A 20,705-nucleotide genomic window follows, 5' to 3' on the forward strand; every position below is an offset into this window, starting at 1 on the left:
TCATCTGTTTTCTTCCTTTATTGACATAGTTTTAATTTGTTGGTTAGGCCCTGTGTGGAAGGTTCTTCGTTCGGCCCTGTGTGGAAGGTTCTTCGTTCGGCCCTGTGTGGAAGGTTCTTCGTTCGGCCCTGTGTGGAAGGTTCTTCGTTCGGCCTGCGTGGAAGGTTCTTCGTTCGGCCCTGTGGTGGAAGGTTCTTCGTTCGGCCCTGTTGGAGGTTTCGTCGGCCCTGTGTGGAAGGTTCTTCGTTCGGCCCTGTGTGGAAGGTTCTTCGTCGTTCGGCCCTGTGTGGAAGGTTCTTCGTTCGGCCCTGTGTGGAAGGTTTTCGTTCCTGGCCCTGTGTGGAAGGTTCTTCGTTCGGCCCTGGTGGAAGGTTCTTCGTTCGCCCGTGGAGTTTTCGTTCGGCCGTTGGCCGTGTGGAAGGTTCTTCGTTCGGCCCTGTGTGGAAGGTTCTTCGTTCGGCCCTGTGTGGAAGGTTCTTCGTTCGGCCCTGTGTGGAAGGTTCTTCGTTCGGCCCTGTGTGGAAGGTTCTTCGTTCGGCCCTGTGTGGAAGGTTCTTCGTTCGGCCCTGTGTGGAAGGTTCTTCGTTCGGCCCGTGTGTGGAAGGTTCTTCGTTCGGCCCTGTGTGGAAGGTTCTTCGTTCGGCCCTGTGTGGAAGGTTCTTCGTTCGGCCCTGTGTGGAAGGTTCTTCGTTCGGCCCTGTGTGGAAGGTTCTTCGTTCGGCCCTGTGTGGAAGGTTCTTCGTTAGGCCCTGTGTGTGGAAGGTTCTTCGTTAGGCCCTGTGTGGAAGTTTCTTCGTTAGGCCCTGTGTGGAAGTTTCTTCGTTAGGCCCTGTGTGGAAGTTTCTTCGTTAGGCCCTGTGTGGTCGGCCCTGTGTGGAAGGTTCTTCGTTAGGCCCTGTGTGGAAGGTTCTTCGTTCGGCCCTGTGTGGAAGGTTCTTCGTTCGGCCCTGTGTGGAAGGTTCTTCGTTCGGCCCTGTGTGGAAGGTTCTTCGTTCGGCCCTGTGTGGAAGGTTCTTCGTTCGGCCCTGTGTGGAAGGTTCTTCGTTCGGCCCTGTGTGGAAGGTTCTTCGTTAGGCCCTGTGTGGAAGGTTCTTCGTTCGGCCCTGTGTGGAAGGTTCTTCGTTAGGCCCTGTGTGGAAGGTTCTTCGTTCGGCCCTGTGTGGAAGGTTCTTCGTTCGGCCCTGTGTGGAAGGTTCTTCGTTAGGCCCTGTGTGGAAGGTTCTTCGTTGGCCTTGTGGAAGGTTCTTGTTCGGCCCTGTGTGGAAGGTTCTTCGTTGGCCCTGTGTGGAAGGTTCTTCGTTCGGCCCTGTGTGGAAGTTCTTCGTTCGGCCCTGTGTGGAAGGTTCTTCGTTCGGCCCTGTGTGGAAGGTTCTTCGTTCGGCCGGTGTGTGGAAGGTTCTTCGTTCGGCCCTGTGTGTGGAAGGTTCTTCGTTCGGCCCTGTGTGGAAGGTTCTTCGTTGGCCCTGTGGGAAGGTTCTTCGTTCGGCCCTGTGTGGAAGGTTCTTCGTTCGGCCCTGTGTGGAAGGTTCTTCGTTCGGCCCTGTGTGGAAGGTTCTTCGTTCGGCCCTGTGTGGAAGGTTCTTCGTTCGGCCCTGTGTGGAAGGTTCTTCGTTCGGCCCTGTGTGGAAGGTTCTTCGTTAGGCCCTGTGTGGAAGGTTTCTTCGTTAGGCCCTGTGTGGAAGGTTCTTCGTTGGCCCTGTGTGGAAGGTTCTTCGTTGGCCCGTTCGGCCCTGTGTGGAAGGTTCTTCGTTCGGCCCTGTGTGGAAGGTTCTTCGTTCGGCCCTGTGTGGAAGGTTCTTCGTTGGCCCTGTGTGGAAGGTTCTTCGTTGGCCCTGTGTGGAAGGTTCTTCGTGCCCTGTGTGGAAGTTTCGTTGCCTGTGGAAGTTCTTCGTTGGCCCTGTGTGTGGAAGGTTCTTCGTTCGGCCCTGTGTGGAAGGTTCTTCGTTCGGCCCTGTGTGGAAGGTTCTTCGTTCGGCCCTGTGTGTGCGTGGAAGGTTCTTCGTTCGGCCCTGTGTGTGGAAGGTTCTTCGTTCGGCCCTGTGTGGAAGGTTCTTCGGTTCGGCCCTGTGTGGAAGGTTCTTCGTCGGCCCTGTGTGGAAGGTTCTTCGTTGGCCGAGGTTCCTGGCCTGTGTGGAAGGTTCTTCGTTCGGCCTGTGTGAAGTTCTGTGCCTTTTGCCTGTGTGGAAGGTTCTTCGTTAGGCCCTGTGTGGTGGAAGGTTCTTCGTTCGGCCCTGTGTGGAAGGTTCTTCGTTCGGCCCTGTGTGGAAGTTCTTCGGCGGCCTGTGTGTGGAAGGTTCTTCGTTAGGCCCTGTGTGGAAGGTTCTTCGTTCGGCCCTGTGTGGAAGGTTCTTCGTTCGGCCCTGTGTGGAAGGTTCTTCGTTCGGCCCTGTGTGGAAGGTTCTTCGTTCGGCCCTGTGTGTGGAAGGTTCTTCGTTCGGCCCTGTGTGGAAGGTTCTTCGTTCGGCCCTGTGTGGAAGGTTCTTCGTTAGGCCCTGTGTGTGGAAGGTTCTTCGGTCGGCCCTGCGTGGAAGGTTCTTCGTTCGGCCCTGTGTGTGGAAGGTTCTTCGTTCGGCCCTGTGTGGAAGGTTCTTCGTTCGGCCCTGTGTGTGGAAGGTTCTTCGTTCGGCCCTGTGTGGAAGGTTCTTCGTTCGGCCCTGTGTGGAAGTTTCTTCGTTCGGCCCTGTGTGGAAGGTTCTTCGTTCGGCCCTGTGTGTGGAAGGTTCTTCGTTCGGCCCTGGTGGAAGTTCTTCGTTCGGCCCTTGGTGGAAGGTTCTTCGTTCGGCCCTGTGAAGTTCGTCGGCCCTGTGGAAGGTTCTTCGTTCGGGCCCTGTGTGGAAGGTTCTTCGTTCGGCCCTGTGTGGAAGGTTCTTCGTTCGGCCCTGCGTGGAAGGTTCTTCGTTCGGCCCTGTGTGTGGAAGGTTCTTCGTTCGGCCCTGTGTGGAAGGTTCTTCGTTCGGCCCTGTGTGGAAGGTTCTTCGTTCGGCCCTGTGTGGAAGGTTCTTCGTTCGGCCCTGTGTGGAAGGTTCTTCGTTAGGCCCTGTGTGGAAGGTTCTTCGTTCGGCTCTGTGTGGAAGTTTCTTCGTTCTGCCCACTTGCCAGGACACACACTAATATATGTTAGTGATAAATGTTCCTGCTACGGGAAATGAGAAGATTATTGGGTAGTTATAATATGATATTACTGTTCGTGTAATGTTTGGAAGTATGTTTCAGTGAGGATGCGTTATAAAGTACACAGAAACCCCGATCCGTTATAACACAACGCATCAAAACGTAGTTATGACCAATGCTTATAAAAGAGATATCATGAGCAAATGATATCTCTTTGATAACTGAATTGTTGCCCCAGCTGGCCACACAACTAAGGCACAAAATATTGATGGAAATTGAAAGTATTCAAAATGTATTACCGAATCCATGTTGGGAAGTTACTCTTACTCACGACATATATGTTCAAATTCCATTATCCAGTAATTAATTGCCTGCAGTGTTTAACTGAAGATGCTGGCGTTACCATGGTATTATGTCTGCCTTCCTTCACGCTTTAAAACGAACATTGTGTACAACAACGTGTACTTTATAAATACATTTTATCCAGATAGTATATATAGTATCGGTTGATTGCAGTTCATAACCTTTTAAATGACGAAAACAGATTCTGAAGTACTGATTTTATTGTGTATTTTTTATTCAAGTGGGTGTATTTTAAAATGGTTTATGTATATTAAGAAATAACAACGTCCCACCTGGGCCATCAGCACATTTTGTGGGGCATGATAGTGTGATTGTCATGACGACACAGATCGATCTTAAAAGGGCGTCACGGAATGTTTAAAACTAGGCTTATACTTATTTCTCCCACACGAAACGTTAGGAAGACATTGATAGGGGAGATCAATGACCATCCAATAACGTTTGCAAGGTTAAAACGTATCGGTGACGCATTCTGTAAATACAACCTCCATAAATAAATAAATAAATATAGTATGTAACGGAGTTTAGACATTTGGAAGTGCATTGGGTACTTCTGAAGAAATGTGAAACAAACATAAAAGACAAAGGTACACACTAACGTACATTTGTATATACGAAATGATGATTTTTTTCATTTCGTAAGCAGGAATCGATTGAGAAATACAGTTTGTATATCTACACAAGAAATAATTATTGCAACTTTATTTCAACAACTATAGTAATTAAAAGGCAATCTTCTCAATATATGACATGTTTGTATTGAAATATAGTAGCAAGTTCATGGTACTTGATTTCACCTGATCCCCTCACATTACACTAAATGAAGAAAGTCCTCTTAATACACAGGTGATTAAGAAATGAGAATTTAATAAGATTGATACAAAATCAATTACGTATTGTATTAGATTTAAGTCAACAAACGCATAAAATTGTTATTAGGATTAAACTCATGTCGTATTAAAATTCATCGGTGTAATCTTACAGACTTTCTAACCTACTTAATAAAATAATATGCCGTCATCGATATAATTTATAGCATTTGTATTATGAATTACATGCTTACTATGTTTAGAAATCGTGCACATATAAATCCCCACCCTAGTAAACCTTATTCCGTTGTACAGGTACATATTAGGTGTAAGTATACTACCAAAAACACATTCACGTTTCTGATAAAAGCCTGGCGTGGGCTGGGGGCGTTAGCCTTTAAATCCTACTCAAAGTGCGCACATTCTTTGGTCGACCACTTTAAGTTTATATCAAAAAAAACTTTAACACCTACTCAACATGAAAGAGGGATATCCCAGGAACTTAAAATGCTACTTGCTGGCTTATTTGTAAGTGTATATAAGTGAAGACAAAAGTTTAAGATGATACACATAATGTATTTAACTTGTGAAATGTGACTACCAATAAATAAAGACAGAAAATAAATACAAAATGTGAAGGCAATTGATTTTTTTTATTACGAAAAAGTGTTTGTATGCATATATATTCTAAATTCATATCGATATATTCATCGTAAATAAAGCGTAGGTGTATGCCTTTACACCATAGCATGTGATGCGATGTGATCATATCTCCATGTATATGAAACATCTTCTGCAATTGAATAAAGATATTAAGGTTTTTTTTAAAGCAACAGTGACTTGCAAAGCAATTTGATATCCGGCTTATAATTACATCTCAGCTACAGTTTAGGTTTCAGACAATGTAGTCTGTAGTCGAATATGACCTCGTCTAACCTATTGATTTCTTATTTATGTGATGAGAGGAAATGTTATCTACTTGCCTTATAATAAACATATGAATGGAAGAAAGCAACAACATTTTAATGATGTAGTTGCAAACAGTCGTGTTCTTATTCATAATCATTATGTACATATTTTTATCATAAATTGACTTCAATATTTCTGACGACATTCAATTTTTACGGCATATTGTTGTAAGTTATATACATATTTTATACAATATTTAATGCTCATCACGGAAGCAGTAAATGTACGGTAATTTCATTCTCTAATGTGTGTGTTATGCTGCGTTAAATATGTTAACAACACATATTACATCCTGCATGTCTACAAGGCTGTTTACAACAGTCTAGCATTACATGTGTCTGAAATACCAAGTTATAAAAAATGCATGATGCAACTTCAGTTTGAAAAAGAGTGGATGTCAAGCACAGCTTGTAGGGTATCACAGACTGTCCCTGATGTCTGATTTGTGGATGATTTGTCGCATATTCATTACTTTCTCTGCACTTCAATACCTATGAGTACATTACGGGTTTTGTGATAGAGTAGGATTTGCTAGGCTATGGAAAGACGTTGGCAATACTCTATTTGCATCTGTGATTAAGTAAATTTTTAACATGCAAATTGACCAGGTGTCTGTTGGTTACTGGCTGGACATTGTCCGGACAATTGGCGAGAGCACTCTTTAAGAGCTTTGTCAGCTTATTGGCATATAGACAAGTGCCGTAAGTTCGATATACCCCATTTATATGTATATGTCCAGGCCGTCGAAAGTCGTCTGCTTAAGTGGTATAGCTTGTTATGGTTGTAAATTATATGCAAATTTATAAAAACTTTTTGACATAGATATCATACTCAGGAAAACATTAATTTTCTTTGAGAAGTAGATACAGTGTACAGTTTAATACAGTATTTCTACCACACAAAAATTGGAAAAAAATGTGTTAGGACAACAAGTATAAAGACATAAAGCGAATGTATGATAAACTCTGGTGGCCATGCAATGGAAGATGAACTCATGAACTTGTTTGTCCTGACGCGTATGATATGTCCCTTTGGATCCAGTAAGGTGTAGAATCCCTGTGATATCTACAGCCCGACCAATTTACCGTATACACTGACGCTGCTCTAAACTGTTTGCGTGGGATACTGCCAAACATATATTGATTATGTATCGCTATGATAAAGAACGTTTCGCATTCACCGGTAGAATGCTACATCAAATTAGTCTCTCCCATGCAATGTGCTTGACACCAGTCTTTGATAAACGCTATCTATATAGGACAAGTCAATAGCTATATAGCACTGTAAATAAATTGCGTTAGTCAGCACTGAGATAAATTACTCGTTATAAGTATAATTTTTAGGTATGATATCTTTTTATAAATGCATTTCATTGTTACTTCAGTTTGTACCTGTACTAATGGTGTAGTCACTATTGCTGTTGCTGCTGCTGCTGGTAGTGATGTTGCTGTCGCTGTTGTTTGCTGTTGCTGGTATTGTTATTACTAATAATACTGTCTTTTTGTTATTGTTGTTATTATGTTTTAATGCTGCTAGTTGGTCTGTTTCGTTGTAGTTTATCTCGCCGTAGTTGCTTGGTTTTTGCTATATTTTCTTGTTGATACTTGATCAGTTATTGATTATTACTTGAAATTATTTATGAATAAAGTAAATATGATTATACCCTTCCAAATACTAGTCCTCAAGGGGAAGAATATATATATATACATTTCAAACTGTATAAATGTCTCATTCACAACTGGCCTCTTGGCCATCTTCAGGTACAAAGAAACACAAGAAATTTGTGAAAGAAACATTAATGCTGTTTGAAGTTCATAATAATACGATTTTTTCAATTAATATTAAAATATGACACAAAATGACATACATTGTATTTGTTTTATACAAAGGATTCAGTCAATATTTGACCTATATGATATATTCGCCTCTGGCATCTCCTAAGTAGTGTTAATCATTGTGGAAACACGAAGTGTTGGTCACCTCTGCTGTCTTTAATTTGATGGATATCGGGTTAATCTATTTTTGGTTTGATATCACAGTTCGATCATCAACCTATTTCTTGTTGAATCTCTGACTGACGTCGTAATTCATTATCAATAAGCCATATTTGATTCATCAAATTTCGTTTCTCGCGAGGAAAAAGTTGATAATAAATAATTTGGATGTGGTCTGCGATTAAAACTTTGTAACATTGCAGGTTTCTGATCTGTGTTGGACGGCAGACATGTTGATCATCTGGCAGATAGACACCGAGGATTATCTTACACATCGTGTAGTGCGAGAGATTAAATAAGTATTGTAACTCTCTCAGTGTCCCAGACGTCCTCGTGATCAGGTCTCAACATCAGACTTTAGAGTTCTAAGCGATATATTCCTGGTGACATATCGTGCGTTCCATTTGCGGATTCGTACCAGTTGTATTAAATTGATACGGCACCGCCTAATGGAACGCTTTTGGATTTTTCCATGATAGCGGCACCCATATGAAAGATACGCATCGGATATAAAAGTCAATCATTTTTTATATTATGGATGTTCACCTCTGAGAAGTCAAAAAATTTTTGTATTAAACTTTTTTTCTCATGTAGATATTTGGAAATAGGAATTCATACCATAAAATAAAATTGAAGAAAAAAATATGTCCGTATGCTCGTTTTTGAGCTACTGTCACTCAAAGATACCTAGTTGACAAAATATTGGATTTTATGGGATTTTTGCCGTTTTGACCATATATACAAGATATTAAAGCCATAATTTCCTAACGAGATGTTTGATATGTATGGATGTTTGTAGAATTTATTTTGCTGTAGTCTTCTTTATAAATATACCAGTTTTGATTAAAAAGACTCATATTTTTTCCCAGAATAACAACATATGCTACCCTACCCCTTAATTTTGAGCTACAAAATACATTATTTTCAGCCATTTTTGCCAAATTTAACCCTTTATAGAAAAAGTTCTGGTATTAAACTTGTATTAATATTTTGCATATCAATAGGGAATGGGTTGTTCTTTCTAAACTAGGCAGAAAAATGGGGGGGTCCGTGTGCTTACTTTTTTGCCCCATTTGAATATTTGTTATTTTTCAGTATTTTAGAGTAAAACATAAAAGTGCTCAAATTACCATTAAATGTAAAATCAAAGTGACAAAAGTGTATCATCTCACGCAGTAATGCTCAATATTTTAATTACCACGAACCTAGTAAAGATTTACAGGAAAAATTAGCTCGATTCTGCTAAAAATGCTGGCGCAGTGATGATTTAAGTAATTTTCAAAGCGGAAAAAGACACAATTTCAAAATGGCCGCCAAATGGGCCATTTCTTAAAATCCCTACATAAAAAAATCCACTGAAAATATAAATGTAATTTTTTGACAAAATTTGCATCTGGCAACTTGCTACAGATATTGATAGAATGTATTTGAAAATCTCATAATTTCTTTGATCTTTGTCGAAACGAGACTTCAACGGGACTGAAACCTCAGAAGAATACATCCTAAATAATAACATGGATATAAAAGAAATTCCTAAATAGTTTCGGCATACATTGAAATAAATTTCATTGGATATAAATACTATCTGTCTCCTTTTACACATAGAATATATTTCGATGACAAATGAAAAATCTCGAGTCCTCCATCTTGGATCCAAGTGGTACGCTTCTGAAATGGAACCACTTGTACCGGTACAGTCCTGTTGGTACGACGCGTTCCATTTGAGATACAGCAGATTCGTATCGATACAACAGGTACGAATCGCAAATGGAACACACGGTAAGAAACCCGTTAGTGCAAAGGTACTTTTGCACTAGGTCCTTTTTATTAGGACCAGGGGAAAGCCATGGCAGTAGAATCAATGTAGTAAATGTATTTTAAGATATCATCATGGTTCATGTTGAAATGATAAGAACATGCCTTATACTGTAGGTAAGGAGTGAAACAAATATGTTAGTTTTTTTGTCATTCTGTTAGATGGTAGCTACGATATCAACAAGGTAGGCGAGCGACAAAAGTTGCGCACTCATGACATGTGCATAAAATATAAAATGGCGCTGCCGATATGTGCGATAAAAGTAATCTAAAACTGATTAACATTTATTATGTAAGACTACTTTAAATAAGTTGATGCCACATAGAATATGAATAGACATCCAATGTATTCAGAACATGTATTCCTTACAGAGAGCTAATAAGTAAGATCAGGAGGACTAATCTCGTTTTATATTCTATATATTCACTCACTGCTCTTTTCAGATTTTAGGAAATCAGCTTATCGCTGTAAAACTGAATTTTTATTTAGGACCACAGACATACTGACGAGCAATAAATGGTGATGTAAGGCTATATAACGAGAATACATTATGCCTGTAGTGTAATGACTGTGTACCTGGTAAGGGCGCTATGGTGTTATCAAACTGCTAATATACACTGATGTTTGACTGTGTACCTGGTTGGGGCGCTATGATTTTATCAAACTGCTAATATAGACTGATGGTTAACTGTGTACCTGGTTAGGGTGCTATGGTGTTATCAAACTGCTAATATACACTGATGTTTGACTGTGTACCTGGTTAGGGCGCTATGGTTTTATCAAACTGCTTATATAGCTAATGTTTGACTGTGTACCTGGTTAGGGCGCTATGGTGCTATCAAACTGCTTATATACACTGATGTTTGACTGTGTACCTGGTTAGGGCGCTATAGTGTTATCAAACTGCTTATATACACTGATGTTTGACTGTATACCTGGTTAGGGCGCTATAGTGTTATCAAACTGCTTATATACACTGATGTTTGACTGTGTACCTGGTTAGAGCGCTATGGTGCTATCAAACTGCTTATATACACTGATGTTTGACTGTGTACCTGGTTAGGGCGCTATAGTGTTATCAAACTGCTTATATACACTGATGTTTGACTGTATACCTGGTTAGGGCGCTATAGTGTTATCAAACTGCTTATATACACTGATGTTTGACTGTGTATCTGGTTAGGGCGCTATGGTGTTATCAAACTGTTTATATAGACTGATGTTTGACTGTGTACCTGGTTAGGGCGCTATGGTGTTATCAAACTGCTAATATAGACTGATGTTTGACTATGTACCTGGTTACGGCGCTGTGGTGTTATCAAACTGCTAATATAGACTGATGTTTGACTGTGTACCTGGTTAGGGCGCTATGGTGTTATAGAACTGCTTATATAGACTGATGTTTGACTGTGTATCTGGTTAGGGCGCTATGGTGTTATCAAACTGCTTATAAAGACTGATTGGTCTGGGTGTACCATAGACTGTTTAATGTTTTTTGTTTTGTTTTATAACTTGTTACGCGATCTCTATTTAAGTGGTTCCATGTTCCTGTATTTTTGGGACTTTCGTGCACACAAACAGCTTATCATTTGTAACAAGAAACAAATGATTTATTTTTTATTCTTTTGATATTCCACGATTGACAGGACGCATATACAGAATTCATAAATAATTGAAATGTACGTAAAAGTGCTATTTACTTAAAACATTTCATGTACGTATTTTAATATCATGCTTTATAATCAGCCTTAATGACAACATTGCCTTGGACATACAAACTTATGTACCATAAAGCATTTAGATAAATATTAAAATGTAATTATCTCTATGTCATCATCAATCACCGCTGTCCATTGTCAATTATATTCACATGTCGTCTTTTCTCATTATGAGGGCGTAATTATCATAGATATAAAAGGGGACGATATCAACAAGAGCTATTTTATATTTTCAACAATTTGGGAATGTTGAGCTGTTATTCCACAACTTAAATTAAAAACTTTAAGTCTAACTACAAAAATCTGAAACCTCGTTTACGTTCATGTCAGATGGGGTGATAATCGAACAACAAGGACCAAAATAAGACATGCTTTCAATTGATTTAAACACTTTATAAAAGTATTTATATATCTGTATTAATACAAATACTTTCCAGGGATTTATCACTTATAAATATTTTTTCCGTATATATCTTTACTATGCATATGTTGATGAGGGGAGAATTCTGGGTAAAAAAGGATAAGTGTGCTTCCACTATTACACCTGCCTACACATTATTTATTGCATTAACGTTTATTGTAGACATCATCTGTATTTTGTTAAATCCCCAAACCATATGACGAGCACTTGTATGATTTTTTTTCTTTCCCTAGGTTGTCCTATTTCTATTTGAATGACTTTAACATACCCAATCTCAGCTCCATCTACATGTACATAAACCCATCTTTGTCTCCATATCTAAACTCTAACCAAATGCAGTGTATTTAATCTTTATTCAATCTTTATCTCGTAACCTATACAAAAATATGGCTTTCCCTAACTGTATCTATAGCTAGACCCAAACATGACATTTTGGACAAATCTGTATATGCCACATCCAGTCTCCATTTTAAATCCTTTTACCTATCTCAGAAAAAACTAGAATGGATTGTTCTGTATCAGGGATATTGACAGGTTTTTTTCATCTTTTTAATTGTTTTCATTCTCTTTTCATGCAAAATTCAGTAAAGAAATTTTGTACGGAGCAGTGAAGACTATTAAGCGTTCATTTCCTGGTAATGTGTATATGCATTTGCTGTATAGTGTCATCAGTCTGTTTAATTTGATAAGAATTAACACGAAACTTACGACTAAAGATATTGATATGCAATCCTGTGTTTGGTACATGAATCTATAGACTTATAAGCAGCAGCCATCTTGTTACGCAGATTTGATACCTTTAATCGTTTCTATTTAAAATAAAATACATTTCTATATCTAAGTGAGACGTGTGAGTGTTTGTGCAGACATTATGTAACTGCTGACAGTGCTTAATTTACCACTGACAAGTATAACTAAACATTACCTAACAGATCCGTCACTGTCTGTTATAGGCCTATAACGTCCTTCACCAAGGGTAATTGTTACGTTCATTTTGCTAGTTGTCAAAATTTCACCAGATAAATAGCGTCCAGAGTTCGTTAGTGTAACATGTCTTGTTCAAACACGTGAGCTGTCTTTATTATTATCCGTGAGAACCAGTCTGTGTCTGTGTGGACACACTATTACTCCACAAGATATTTACTAATAAAAATCTGAAATCTTCTAGAATGTCACAATGTCATTTCCATACGAGGTAAACAAATTGAAATATACAGCTTACCGTTTATATACATAGGTGTATGTGTTATCACAAGCAGTAATAATACAAAGTTAATAAGTGTTGACATTGAGAGGGAAGAATTACAAAAAAATATTTTATCAATAGATTTTTTTTATTTTATTTCGTATTCTTTTCAATCTGATCGGCATCCTCTATTCAGATATCAAGCATCAAAGTCTTTTTGACAGTTTGTTTCAGAACCTTTTTCTTCAATTGAACTTAATGTTTTTTTCTTCAAATACATATGTATATGCAGTACTGAGTAGCAAGATATTACGAGAATGTTTTATACATCTACTTATTTGATAATTGTTAGAACTACTTGTTTATTTGTTTATCATATCCTCATTGATTCATTTATTCAATTTAATTTTGTAAAGGTAGACAGGATATTAACAACCTTGGATTACTATTGTTAAATCTGAACACCTGTTCAGTGGATCAAAACTAGTTCGGTGTCAGTTCCCTTTCCCAATACACCTGCTCAAATAATAATACATGTATATAAACCTTAACTTTAAAATTTATTTTAATTCCACACTTGAATAAGTGATTATTATATCACATTGCGTCTGCAAATAATGCTATTTAATGTTTGAATGATTTTTACATGCTACCGATTATTCTATTCTGATTTCTGAGTCACACTTTTGATAGAAATCTCCAGCTAGGGTACCACTACAATACAGAGTAACTTTTCATTACAGTCCTATTGACACGAAGCTGTTGGCTGAACACGTGTATTGTTACCTGATGTATCTAGACCAATGCTATTGCCATTTCTAAGTTTACACAAACCCTATTTAAATTTTCGATAGTAATTTCGTTATTTCTTGATCAAAACTTTGATCTAATAATTAGTTATATAAAGCAACATAGGTGTTGTTTACACTGGCTTTCATGTTCAATGTATTTGTTCCCGCGATCTGGTATTGGACTTCGTGTGCGGGAAGTGAAAATAATTAGTTGTTAAAACAGAATTCTGTCCATTTAAAATTCGTTTACATTTACTAAAGGTGTTATACAAGATATCGATATTTCTCACATTTTGATATTATTAAATGTATTCATGTTTTTCCTTTACGGAAATGAATATTACTTGATAAGTTTATGCTAGTTTTTATGTATAGCCAATAGTGAATAAGTAGACTTTCGTTTTGTCGAAACGTTGTGAATTGATATTGGTACCAAGTTAATTACATGAAAGGTGTTATATATTTCGTATATCAATCTTCTATTTCTGATGTAGATATGTGTATTGTGTTTATCACAAACCCCTGACAATAAAGCAGCCCATACGAGAAACGTGATGTATTCTTCTTTTTAGTTTAGACTGTCGATGAAATGATAGTTCATGCTTTTGGAACTGGACATTTGTCCCAGTTGTCAACGCATTAAAACATTAGTTCTACAGTGATCCCGTTCTATCTCTCTAATGTGAAGCATGAAACATCGTTAACGATCTCTATATTATCTTTCATTTCTAATATCTCCTAGGCGTGCTTCATATTTGTTACTTATCATTTCGCTATTGTGAAATTACACCATACAATATCCTTACAATGTTAGATCATAACTGAATGACCAGTGCATTGGTGACGTGACGTCCGTAATCAGTATAATATGACACAATAAGGTTTTTAACTAGATATTCTGTCAGTGTGCTCCAGTAAGATTGCACTATAAAACTGATGAGTGTTAAATTAGAGGGGACAATGGGGACGATGTATCCTAGACTACGCTTTAGGTCACTACAAAGATGATATTCACGCGCGTGAGAGGTCGTCCTTGACCCATTAAAGAAAATAAAACTTGTAAAGTTTGATGAAATAACTAATGAGCAATTAAATTCCCACTTTAATTATCAATGCTTATTCTTCCGGCCAAGAACATCAATGCCAGAAACCTGATCTCTTTATTTAGAGATAACACATAGTTGTACATAAAATAAAACAAATTATTCACACATCCCTAGCTGGTATTGTAAAAGGCTACAGATTTTACCAAATCTAAATTACACCAGGATGTTTGAAGATCTGAAGATAATTAAATCACCACCGTTGAAACATGAGCTGCCCTCCCTTATCCTTATTCATATAAATTTAGGCATTGCTTCACTATATGGGGTCATCGTCTTAGCGTTTTGAGAATTAATTAGAATAATTGGTTTTGAAAACAATTTAGATTTTGGTTACGTTAATTGTAAACTGAATAGCAAGGTCAAGCCGGAGGTACAACGTTTGAAGTGGTAAAATGATGTTTTGTAGTTGAAAGCAATGTTCGGTTTTGATTTTAACATTCAATTTTTACATTGCACATAATAAGTATACACTTGTATCAACTTATCTGGGACCAAAATGTGTAATTGTTACAGAACTCGTTAAATCAAGTTATGTTGTATGCCTACAGATCACTTCTTAGGCACAGTAGAACAGAACTAAGTCGATCAAAAGCTCATATGCATACGGTTGATGCATATTTTTTCTTGTGTAAAAAGTACTATTAAATATAGATTCGTATACATTATGCAATCGCACAGCTGATATAATTATAATACTGGCAATGTAAAATGCATAGCTACATCACTTAACTGACTAACAATGACATCCGGCAGTAAATCCTACTCTGTCACAGTATGCTTAATACACTTATTATTCCAAACACTGTTGAACTTAAAGCAACATCAGCTTTTCATAGAATATGTTATGCTTAGATCAGTATTTTTACTAGGGTAGAACATAATACCACGTGATGATATCCAAACGTTGGACTGTAACAATAGAGATATTTTGCAGATGATTGCAGATTCACAATTTTCCATCATACAATAAGTGTGAGAAGCATTCATAGTATGATTCTCTTACCTTACTTTTTAGTTATGATAAATCTATCTGATGTAAAACGGCCACATACCGATAAGATTGTAAACGTATTTATTGCATAAATTAACCAGGCAATAGATCATGTATAATAAATAAGAGACATATAACAAAAAAAGCTTTGTGATTCATGTGAAAACACCCACTTAAAAATGACAATTGACAATCGCAGGCACAAAAATACAGCGAATATTTTTCTAATAGTGACATATTATACAAAGATCATTTGTCGTTTCAAAAGAAAATCATATAAAATCAATCAGATTAAGGTGAATGGTTTTGTGTACGGAAATAATAAAACAAATTCACACTGAAAATGTTCAATAAAATCATATACTTGCCTATAATTAAATTTGCACAAGTACGGATTTCATTTTGATGTGTTTTATAAGAAACTAAATGTACTCCTATGGATACTAGTCAATGTTTCGATATGAAAAAAAATCGTAGTTGGTTTGTTGAAATGCTTTACATATCTGACTAGATCAAAATACAAATACCCTTACACTATTGTTTTATTAAAACGCTACCACTTCAACTCAAACAGAATAGGCATTTCGAAGTAGACAACAATCTTTCAAATACATGTAACGTTATGAAGATATGAAATTAAAGATTCAAATAAAAAATGTAAACTTAACTTGAGCGGAATATTTCTTTTTGAAATCAGAAATCGCAGTTTATCTGTTGTCTTGCTACCAATATTACCTGTTTTTAGATATAGTCAAAATGGCGTAAATCTGGAGGCATTTTTGTAATATGATTCTGCTTTAAAAATAATCAGTGAATTGGAAGCAAATATGATTAGTCATCAAAAGTAAAGACAAATATGTATAAACAAAATGGATTTCAAAATACAATTCCTAAACTAAGTTTGCAATAAAAAAAATGTAAATGTTCCGCAGTGCACTCTGCCAGTAAACATCGCAATTAGTAACATAATTAAGCCTCATTATTAAACTCCTTCCAGATGGAAAATCGTTAACTCTGCTAGCCTCTCTATCATACAGTGTAATAACAATCACAAAACTATTCACAGCGTAATTGTCAGTCGAAAATATAATGTTAGCAATATTTACAATAGCTACACGTCTTTGTTTTGTAAACTTGTGAAGATTGAGACAATGGGAGAGCTTAAATTACATAATAAAAACCTGTTGTTATTCGGATCAACGCTTATCAACTCTTCACCCATGAGACTTTATAATGAACTAAGCCAGCTTTAGAACGAGAAGAGTTTGTATTTGTTGTTCGGGGTGAAGGACTTTGTATAAGATTGAAGGATCTGCCAGATAAAAACAGAGGATACCTCATAGCTTTGTGGATTATTACAATATAAGATATTAAATGACACTAAATTGCGACAGCATATGACGATCATGTTAAATATCTACTTAATTTACCATATTCCTCTCGGTTGTATTGTACTGTTAATCCGACTGTGGATTCAAGATAGTTACATTGACAATCAAATACATAATATAGTGCTTACCAAACTAGTCTTCTTTACTAGTAAGTGACATACAGTTGTATAAATTCTCTTGTTTCGCATTTGAGAGCTTAGGGCAAATTTTGTAAATGTACTTATTGATCCAAAAAGCAATTTACAAAAGAACTGTAGGGCTACTGTAGAATTCAAATCGAACTAGTGAACGAAAGTGAACATTTTCTACTGCTAATACAAAAAAAAGAATATGAAAATAAAATGTTTCGCGATATTGTTATACCTACTGAGTGAAAGAAGAGGAATATAAAGCTTGAAAAGATTTGAAAGTTATATACATGTATAATCTACACATTACCAACCTTTGTGTTATTTCACGTCAGACATATTGTATATTACATAGCACCACTGTCACTCTACACAAAATAATCCCAAACGAATCCACAAGCCTAAACTTATTTACCGGCTAGTGTGTTTATAGCACCTTTTCAGAAGAAACGTTCTTTTATATGAATAATAACATCCAAACGACACTTATCGAGATTCATATTAGTTACATTAATACAATAACTGTAACTTTCGCGTAACGAGCCCGTGACAGACAGCGTTTTCTTACGTTGATGTTTTGCATAATTGAGAAACAAGCATTTGAAATGTTGGAAAGATAAACAACAACGATATGATAATTAAAAGTGCAATTCCCATAATGCATCAGTACGACAGAAAATACATAGGAATCAGCAGTAATCCATTTCCCGTATCACACTCCATATTACATAAGAGCACCTTTCCGATCACATTTCGGACCCCAGTTAAGGAGAGAGCGTCGCTTCACATGATCGTTTCTACGTTCCAATCACAGTTTAGACCCCAGTTAAGGAGAGACCGTCGCTTTACACGACCGTTTCCCCTGCACCATATTCCACGCTATTTGATTCCTGGACGTGATACAAATTCCCAGTATCCTCGATTCGTTTTCGGGCGATCTTCACCAAGTTTTTCTCCTGTGATCCAATCGTCCGTTTAATTTGCTCCGCGGTATCCCGGAAATCAAATAAATCGCCCCTCTCACTGATGCGGATATTGTGTTCGATTTCAATCATGTTTTTACCCTGAAGGGCCTTTACCGGCGTCATACGCCGTGTAAGTAATTTGCCCACTTCCGCTAGGGCATAATTTGAATCGTCCATGGTCTCCTCATTATAGCTTGTGCCCTCCGAGAGGGCGTAATACTGATCAGGATGGTCCTGGATTTCGCGGAAAGTGCATGGCACACACACGCATGCGGAGTTGATCTTGCTATGGAAAGTTGTCACGACCGTACTGTTCGCAAGACGACAATACCGTCGGTCAGATATCGATGGCCGATGGTGATCGACTTTGAGATAGTTATATTCTTGTATAACGTTCAGTTTGCCATGATTGTGGCCACACATATCGCATGGGCATGCGCTGTAAGTAACTCCAACACTCCGTGACTGAACTTCCTCTTTTCGTATTTGACGTATCGAACGGTTTATACCGTTGAATTTTTTCACTATTTCATCTAAATTGACCAACAGAGATTCCTCTTCATTTTCCACATGCGATAAGACAGTTGTCTCCCCCTGATTGTTGTTATGAAATAATTCCCGATCACACAGAGGGCAGCACCATGCCGAAAGCGGATACCGTGCAACGTAACGGCGCACGCACTGGTGACAAAGCACGTGCCCACACGGGAAAGTGTCTGGGAACTGCGTGATTTCACGTGACTTTTCATACTCCTCATGGTTTTTTATGTAGGAGGGTGAGTAGTCCATGGGCTTTCCTCCGACACTGACATCGTATAGTTGAAGGGTGCCATCTTCCCGAGACATCTCACAGAATTTCACTTATAAACATTGCAGACTTCATTCTGAATGTTTCAATGAATACAACGGCCCATGTATTACATGTGTATGATCTCCCGTCGATAGAATTACATAGCGAGGTAGTCTAACTCGCTCCGTTGTGATAAATATAAAATCGCACTAGCTATATATATATGTGTGTGTACGATATTTAGACAATCTGAAATGTATACTGTGCATACATAAATGTATTTATTACCGCTCGCTGTCGACAGTGGGACAATATCATTTCACTCCAAGTCCAGTCGATGTTAATCAATGCTGTTTGCTCTCCGGTCAGAACATAATATTACTTACTAATTTAATTCCGGTGTGTACACAATGTAGTCCCCAGTCACCTCAGGGTTATACACGTAGACGGTCCATGCTATACGCTCACCTTAGGTTGTGTGGGTAGTTACCTGTGAATTCACTTTAGTTAAACGCCCATGGCCAACCAATCCACATGTCACCTAAAGTTAGGCGCACTGATATATCCACTGATGAATCAGCTGTATTTCCGTACCGAGTATTCACGATATCTTAGAGATCATATAGTATATACCCAGTTTGCATTTCCTTGAATTGGAAAATTATATTTCCCCTTGTAAATACACACATAGACATATTGAAATAATGTATAGGTGATACAACTTTTGTTTCACGCACAAGTGGAACTGCTTGCTTTGTTAAATCGTGGTTATCTTTCTGTGTTTGCCAGCATCACAAACATATCGCAAGTCACCTTAACCATGTTAGCTTCCACCGAGCCTCACAATATCATTGATCCTGATATAATTTCACACGCAAAAAAGTATAAATATTATACACTACGTAGGGAATGAATTGTTTAGTGAGCACGCGATGCACGCAATTACCACCACTTGAAAATAACATCTCGTTTTGATCCACAATAGTTTAAAGACCCAGTATCAATATCGGCAAGGCAAATTGGAAGCGAACCATGTGTCTGTCGTTGTATATAATGCATATGCTTCCAAGGCGAAGAATCAAATATTATTAACTTCAAAACGTGCGTAAAATTTGCCCTTTCCATCACCAATGTCACTATTACAACTGCTTCCACGCATATATATCGGCGCGGTAGCCTCCACACAGGATACTCCGTATCAAGGATGTATTGATTTGAACACCGCAGTTTCATTGACAATACTCCAGACACCCTAACTTGGAGATGGTGTTTGGTAAACTGCCATGTATAGCGCTTTCTCACGAACTATTCGAGGGCTCATCGTCTACATCCTTTACACATCCGGTAGTGGGGGATTATGGGAACGTGCACGTGAGAAGTTATCGGAGCCACAGGCAAACGACGCCATTTTCACGGTAGCTTGGCGTCTGATTTGACTAAAGATTGAATGAAACAGAATATTTTGTAACGTAAATTAGGTACTTTTAGACCTGAATGGCTATATGCAGTCTGGCTAATACTTACTTGATTGGTTGTCTTCACCAACTACGAAGATTACAGCCTAAATGTGTATTAGATAATCCCTCGTAATAATAATTCTACCACGTAAACATTGTACAATAGTGAAAAACTTATAGTAATTCAAATATCTAAAGCATGGTGAATTCTTTTGTCCGATATCATATTTACGGTTCATATGACTTTAAATCCATCATACAAAATCTGAAGCCCAAACTACTGGTTAAGTTTAAGCTTATAAGTAGTCATTGGGTTAAGCTTACAAGTAGTCATTGTGTCTTTACAAAAGCTGTCCACTTATGAGATCCGTTCCCAAATGTGCTTCTTCCTTAAGACATTTTGTGAGTCCGCCCTGTTTTTGTGAAGATGTGGTCAGTTGATGTATAATTGCTACCTATATTGTTAACATTGGAGAGAATAGAAAATCTTGAAGGTAGAAGTGCGATATTCTATAGAAAAACAAACAAATGACGACTACATTATCTATTGTTACAATTATTTCCTTCTATCTGTTGTGGTAAAAATCACACCATTTTTGTTCTTTTACAGTGACTTGTTTACGACATGCATGTGTATGATCATATATTCTTCGTAAAAGTATGACCTGCTTTATAGTGATGCCTGACTAGTCGAACAGG

General features: G+C 37.9%; 2 protein-coding genes across 2 annotated transcripts; both read right to left on the minus strand.

Annotated features, from left to right (window-relative positions):
- LOC138334830 (mediator of DNA damage checkpoint protein 1-like) lies at nucleotides 1-3,419 on the minus strand. Its single transcript, XM_069283637.1, has 4 exons — nucleotides 3,411-3,419; nucleotides 2,525-3,136; nucleotides 895-2,440; nucleotides 1-749 (listed from the first exon to the last, which is right to left on the minus strand). Exons 1-4 carry the CDS (start codon nucleotides 3,417-3,419, stop codon nucleotides 1-3), a joined length of 2,916 nt encoding a protein of 971 aa, XP_069139738.1.
- An 11,920-nt stretch (nucleotides 3,420-15,339) lies between these two features.
- On the minus strand, nucleotides 15,340-19,422 carry LOC138334681 (uncharacterized). The gene has a single exon (XM_069283345.1). It carries the CDS (start codon nucleotides 18,603-18,605, stop codon nucleotides 17,640-17,642), a length of 966 nt encoding a protein of 321 aa, XP_069139446.1. The 5' UTR covers nucleotides 18,606-19,422; the 3' UTR covers nucleotides 15,340-17,639.
- Between the last annotated feature and the right edge of the window lie 1,283 nt (nucleotides 19,423-20,705).

Source organism: Argopecten irradians, chromosome 1, assembly GCF_041381155.1.
Source record: "Argopecten irradians isolate NY chromosome 1, Ai_NY, whole genome shotgun sequence".
NCBI classification, from domain to species: domain Eukaryota; kingdom Metazoa; phylum Mollusca; class Bivalvia; order Pectinida; family Pectinidae; genus Argopecten; species Argopecten irradians.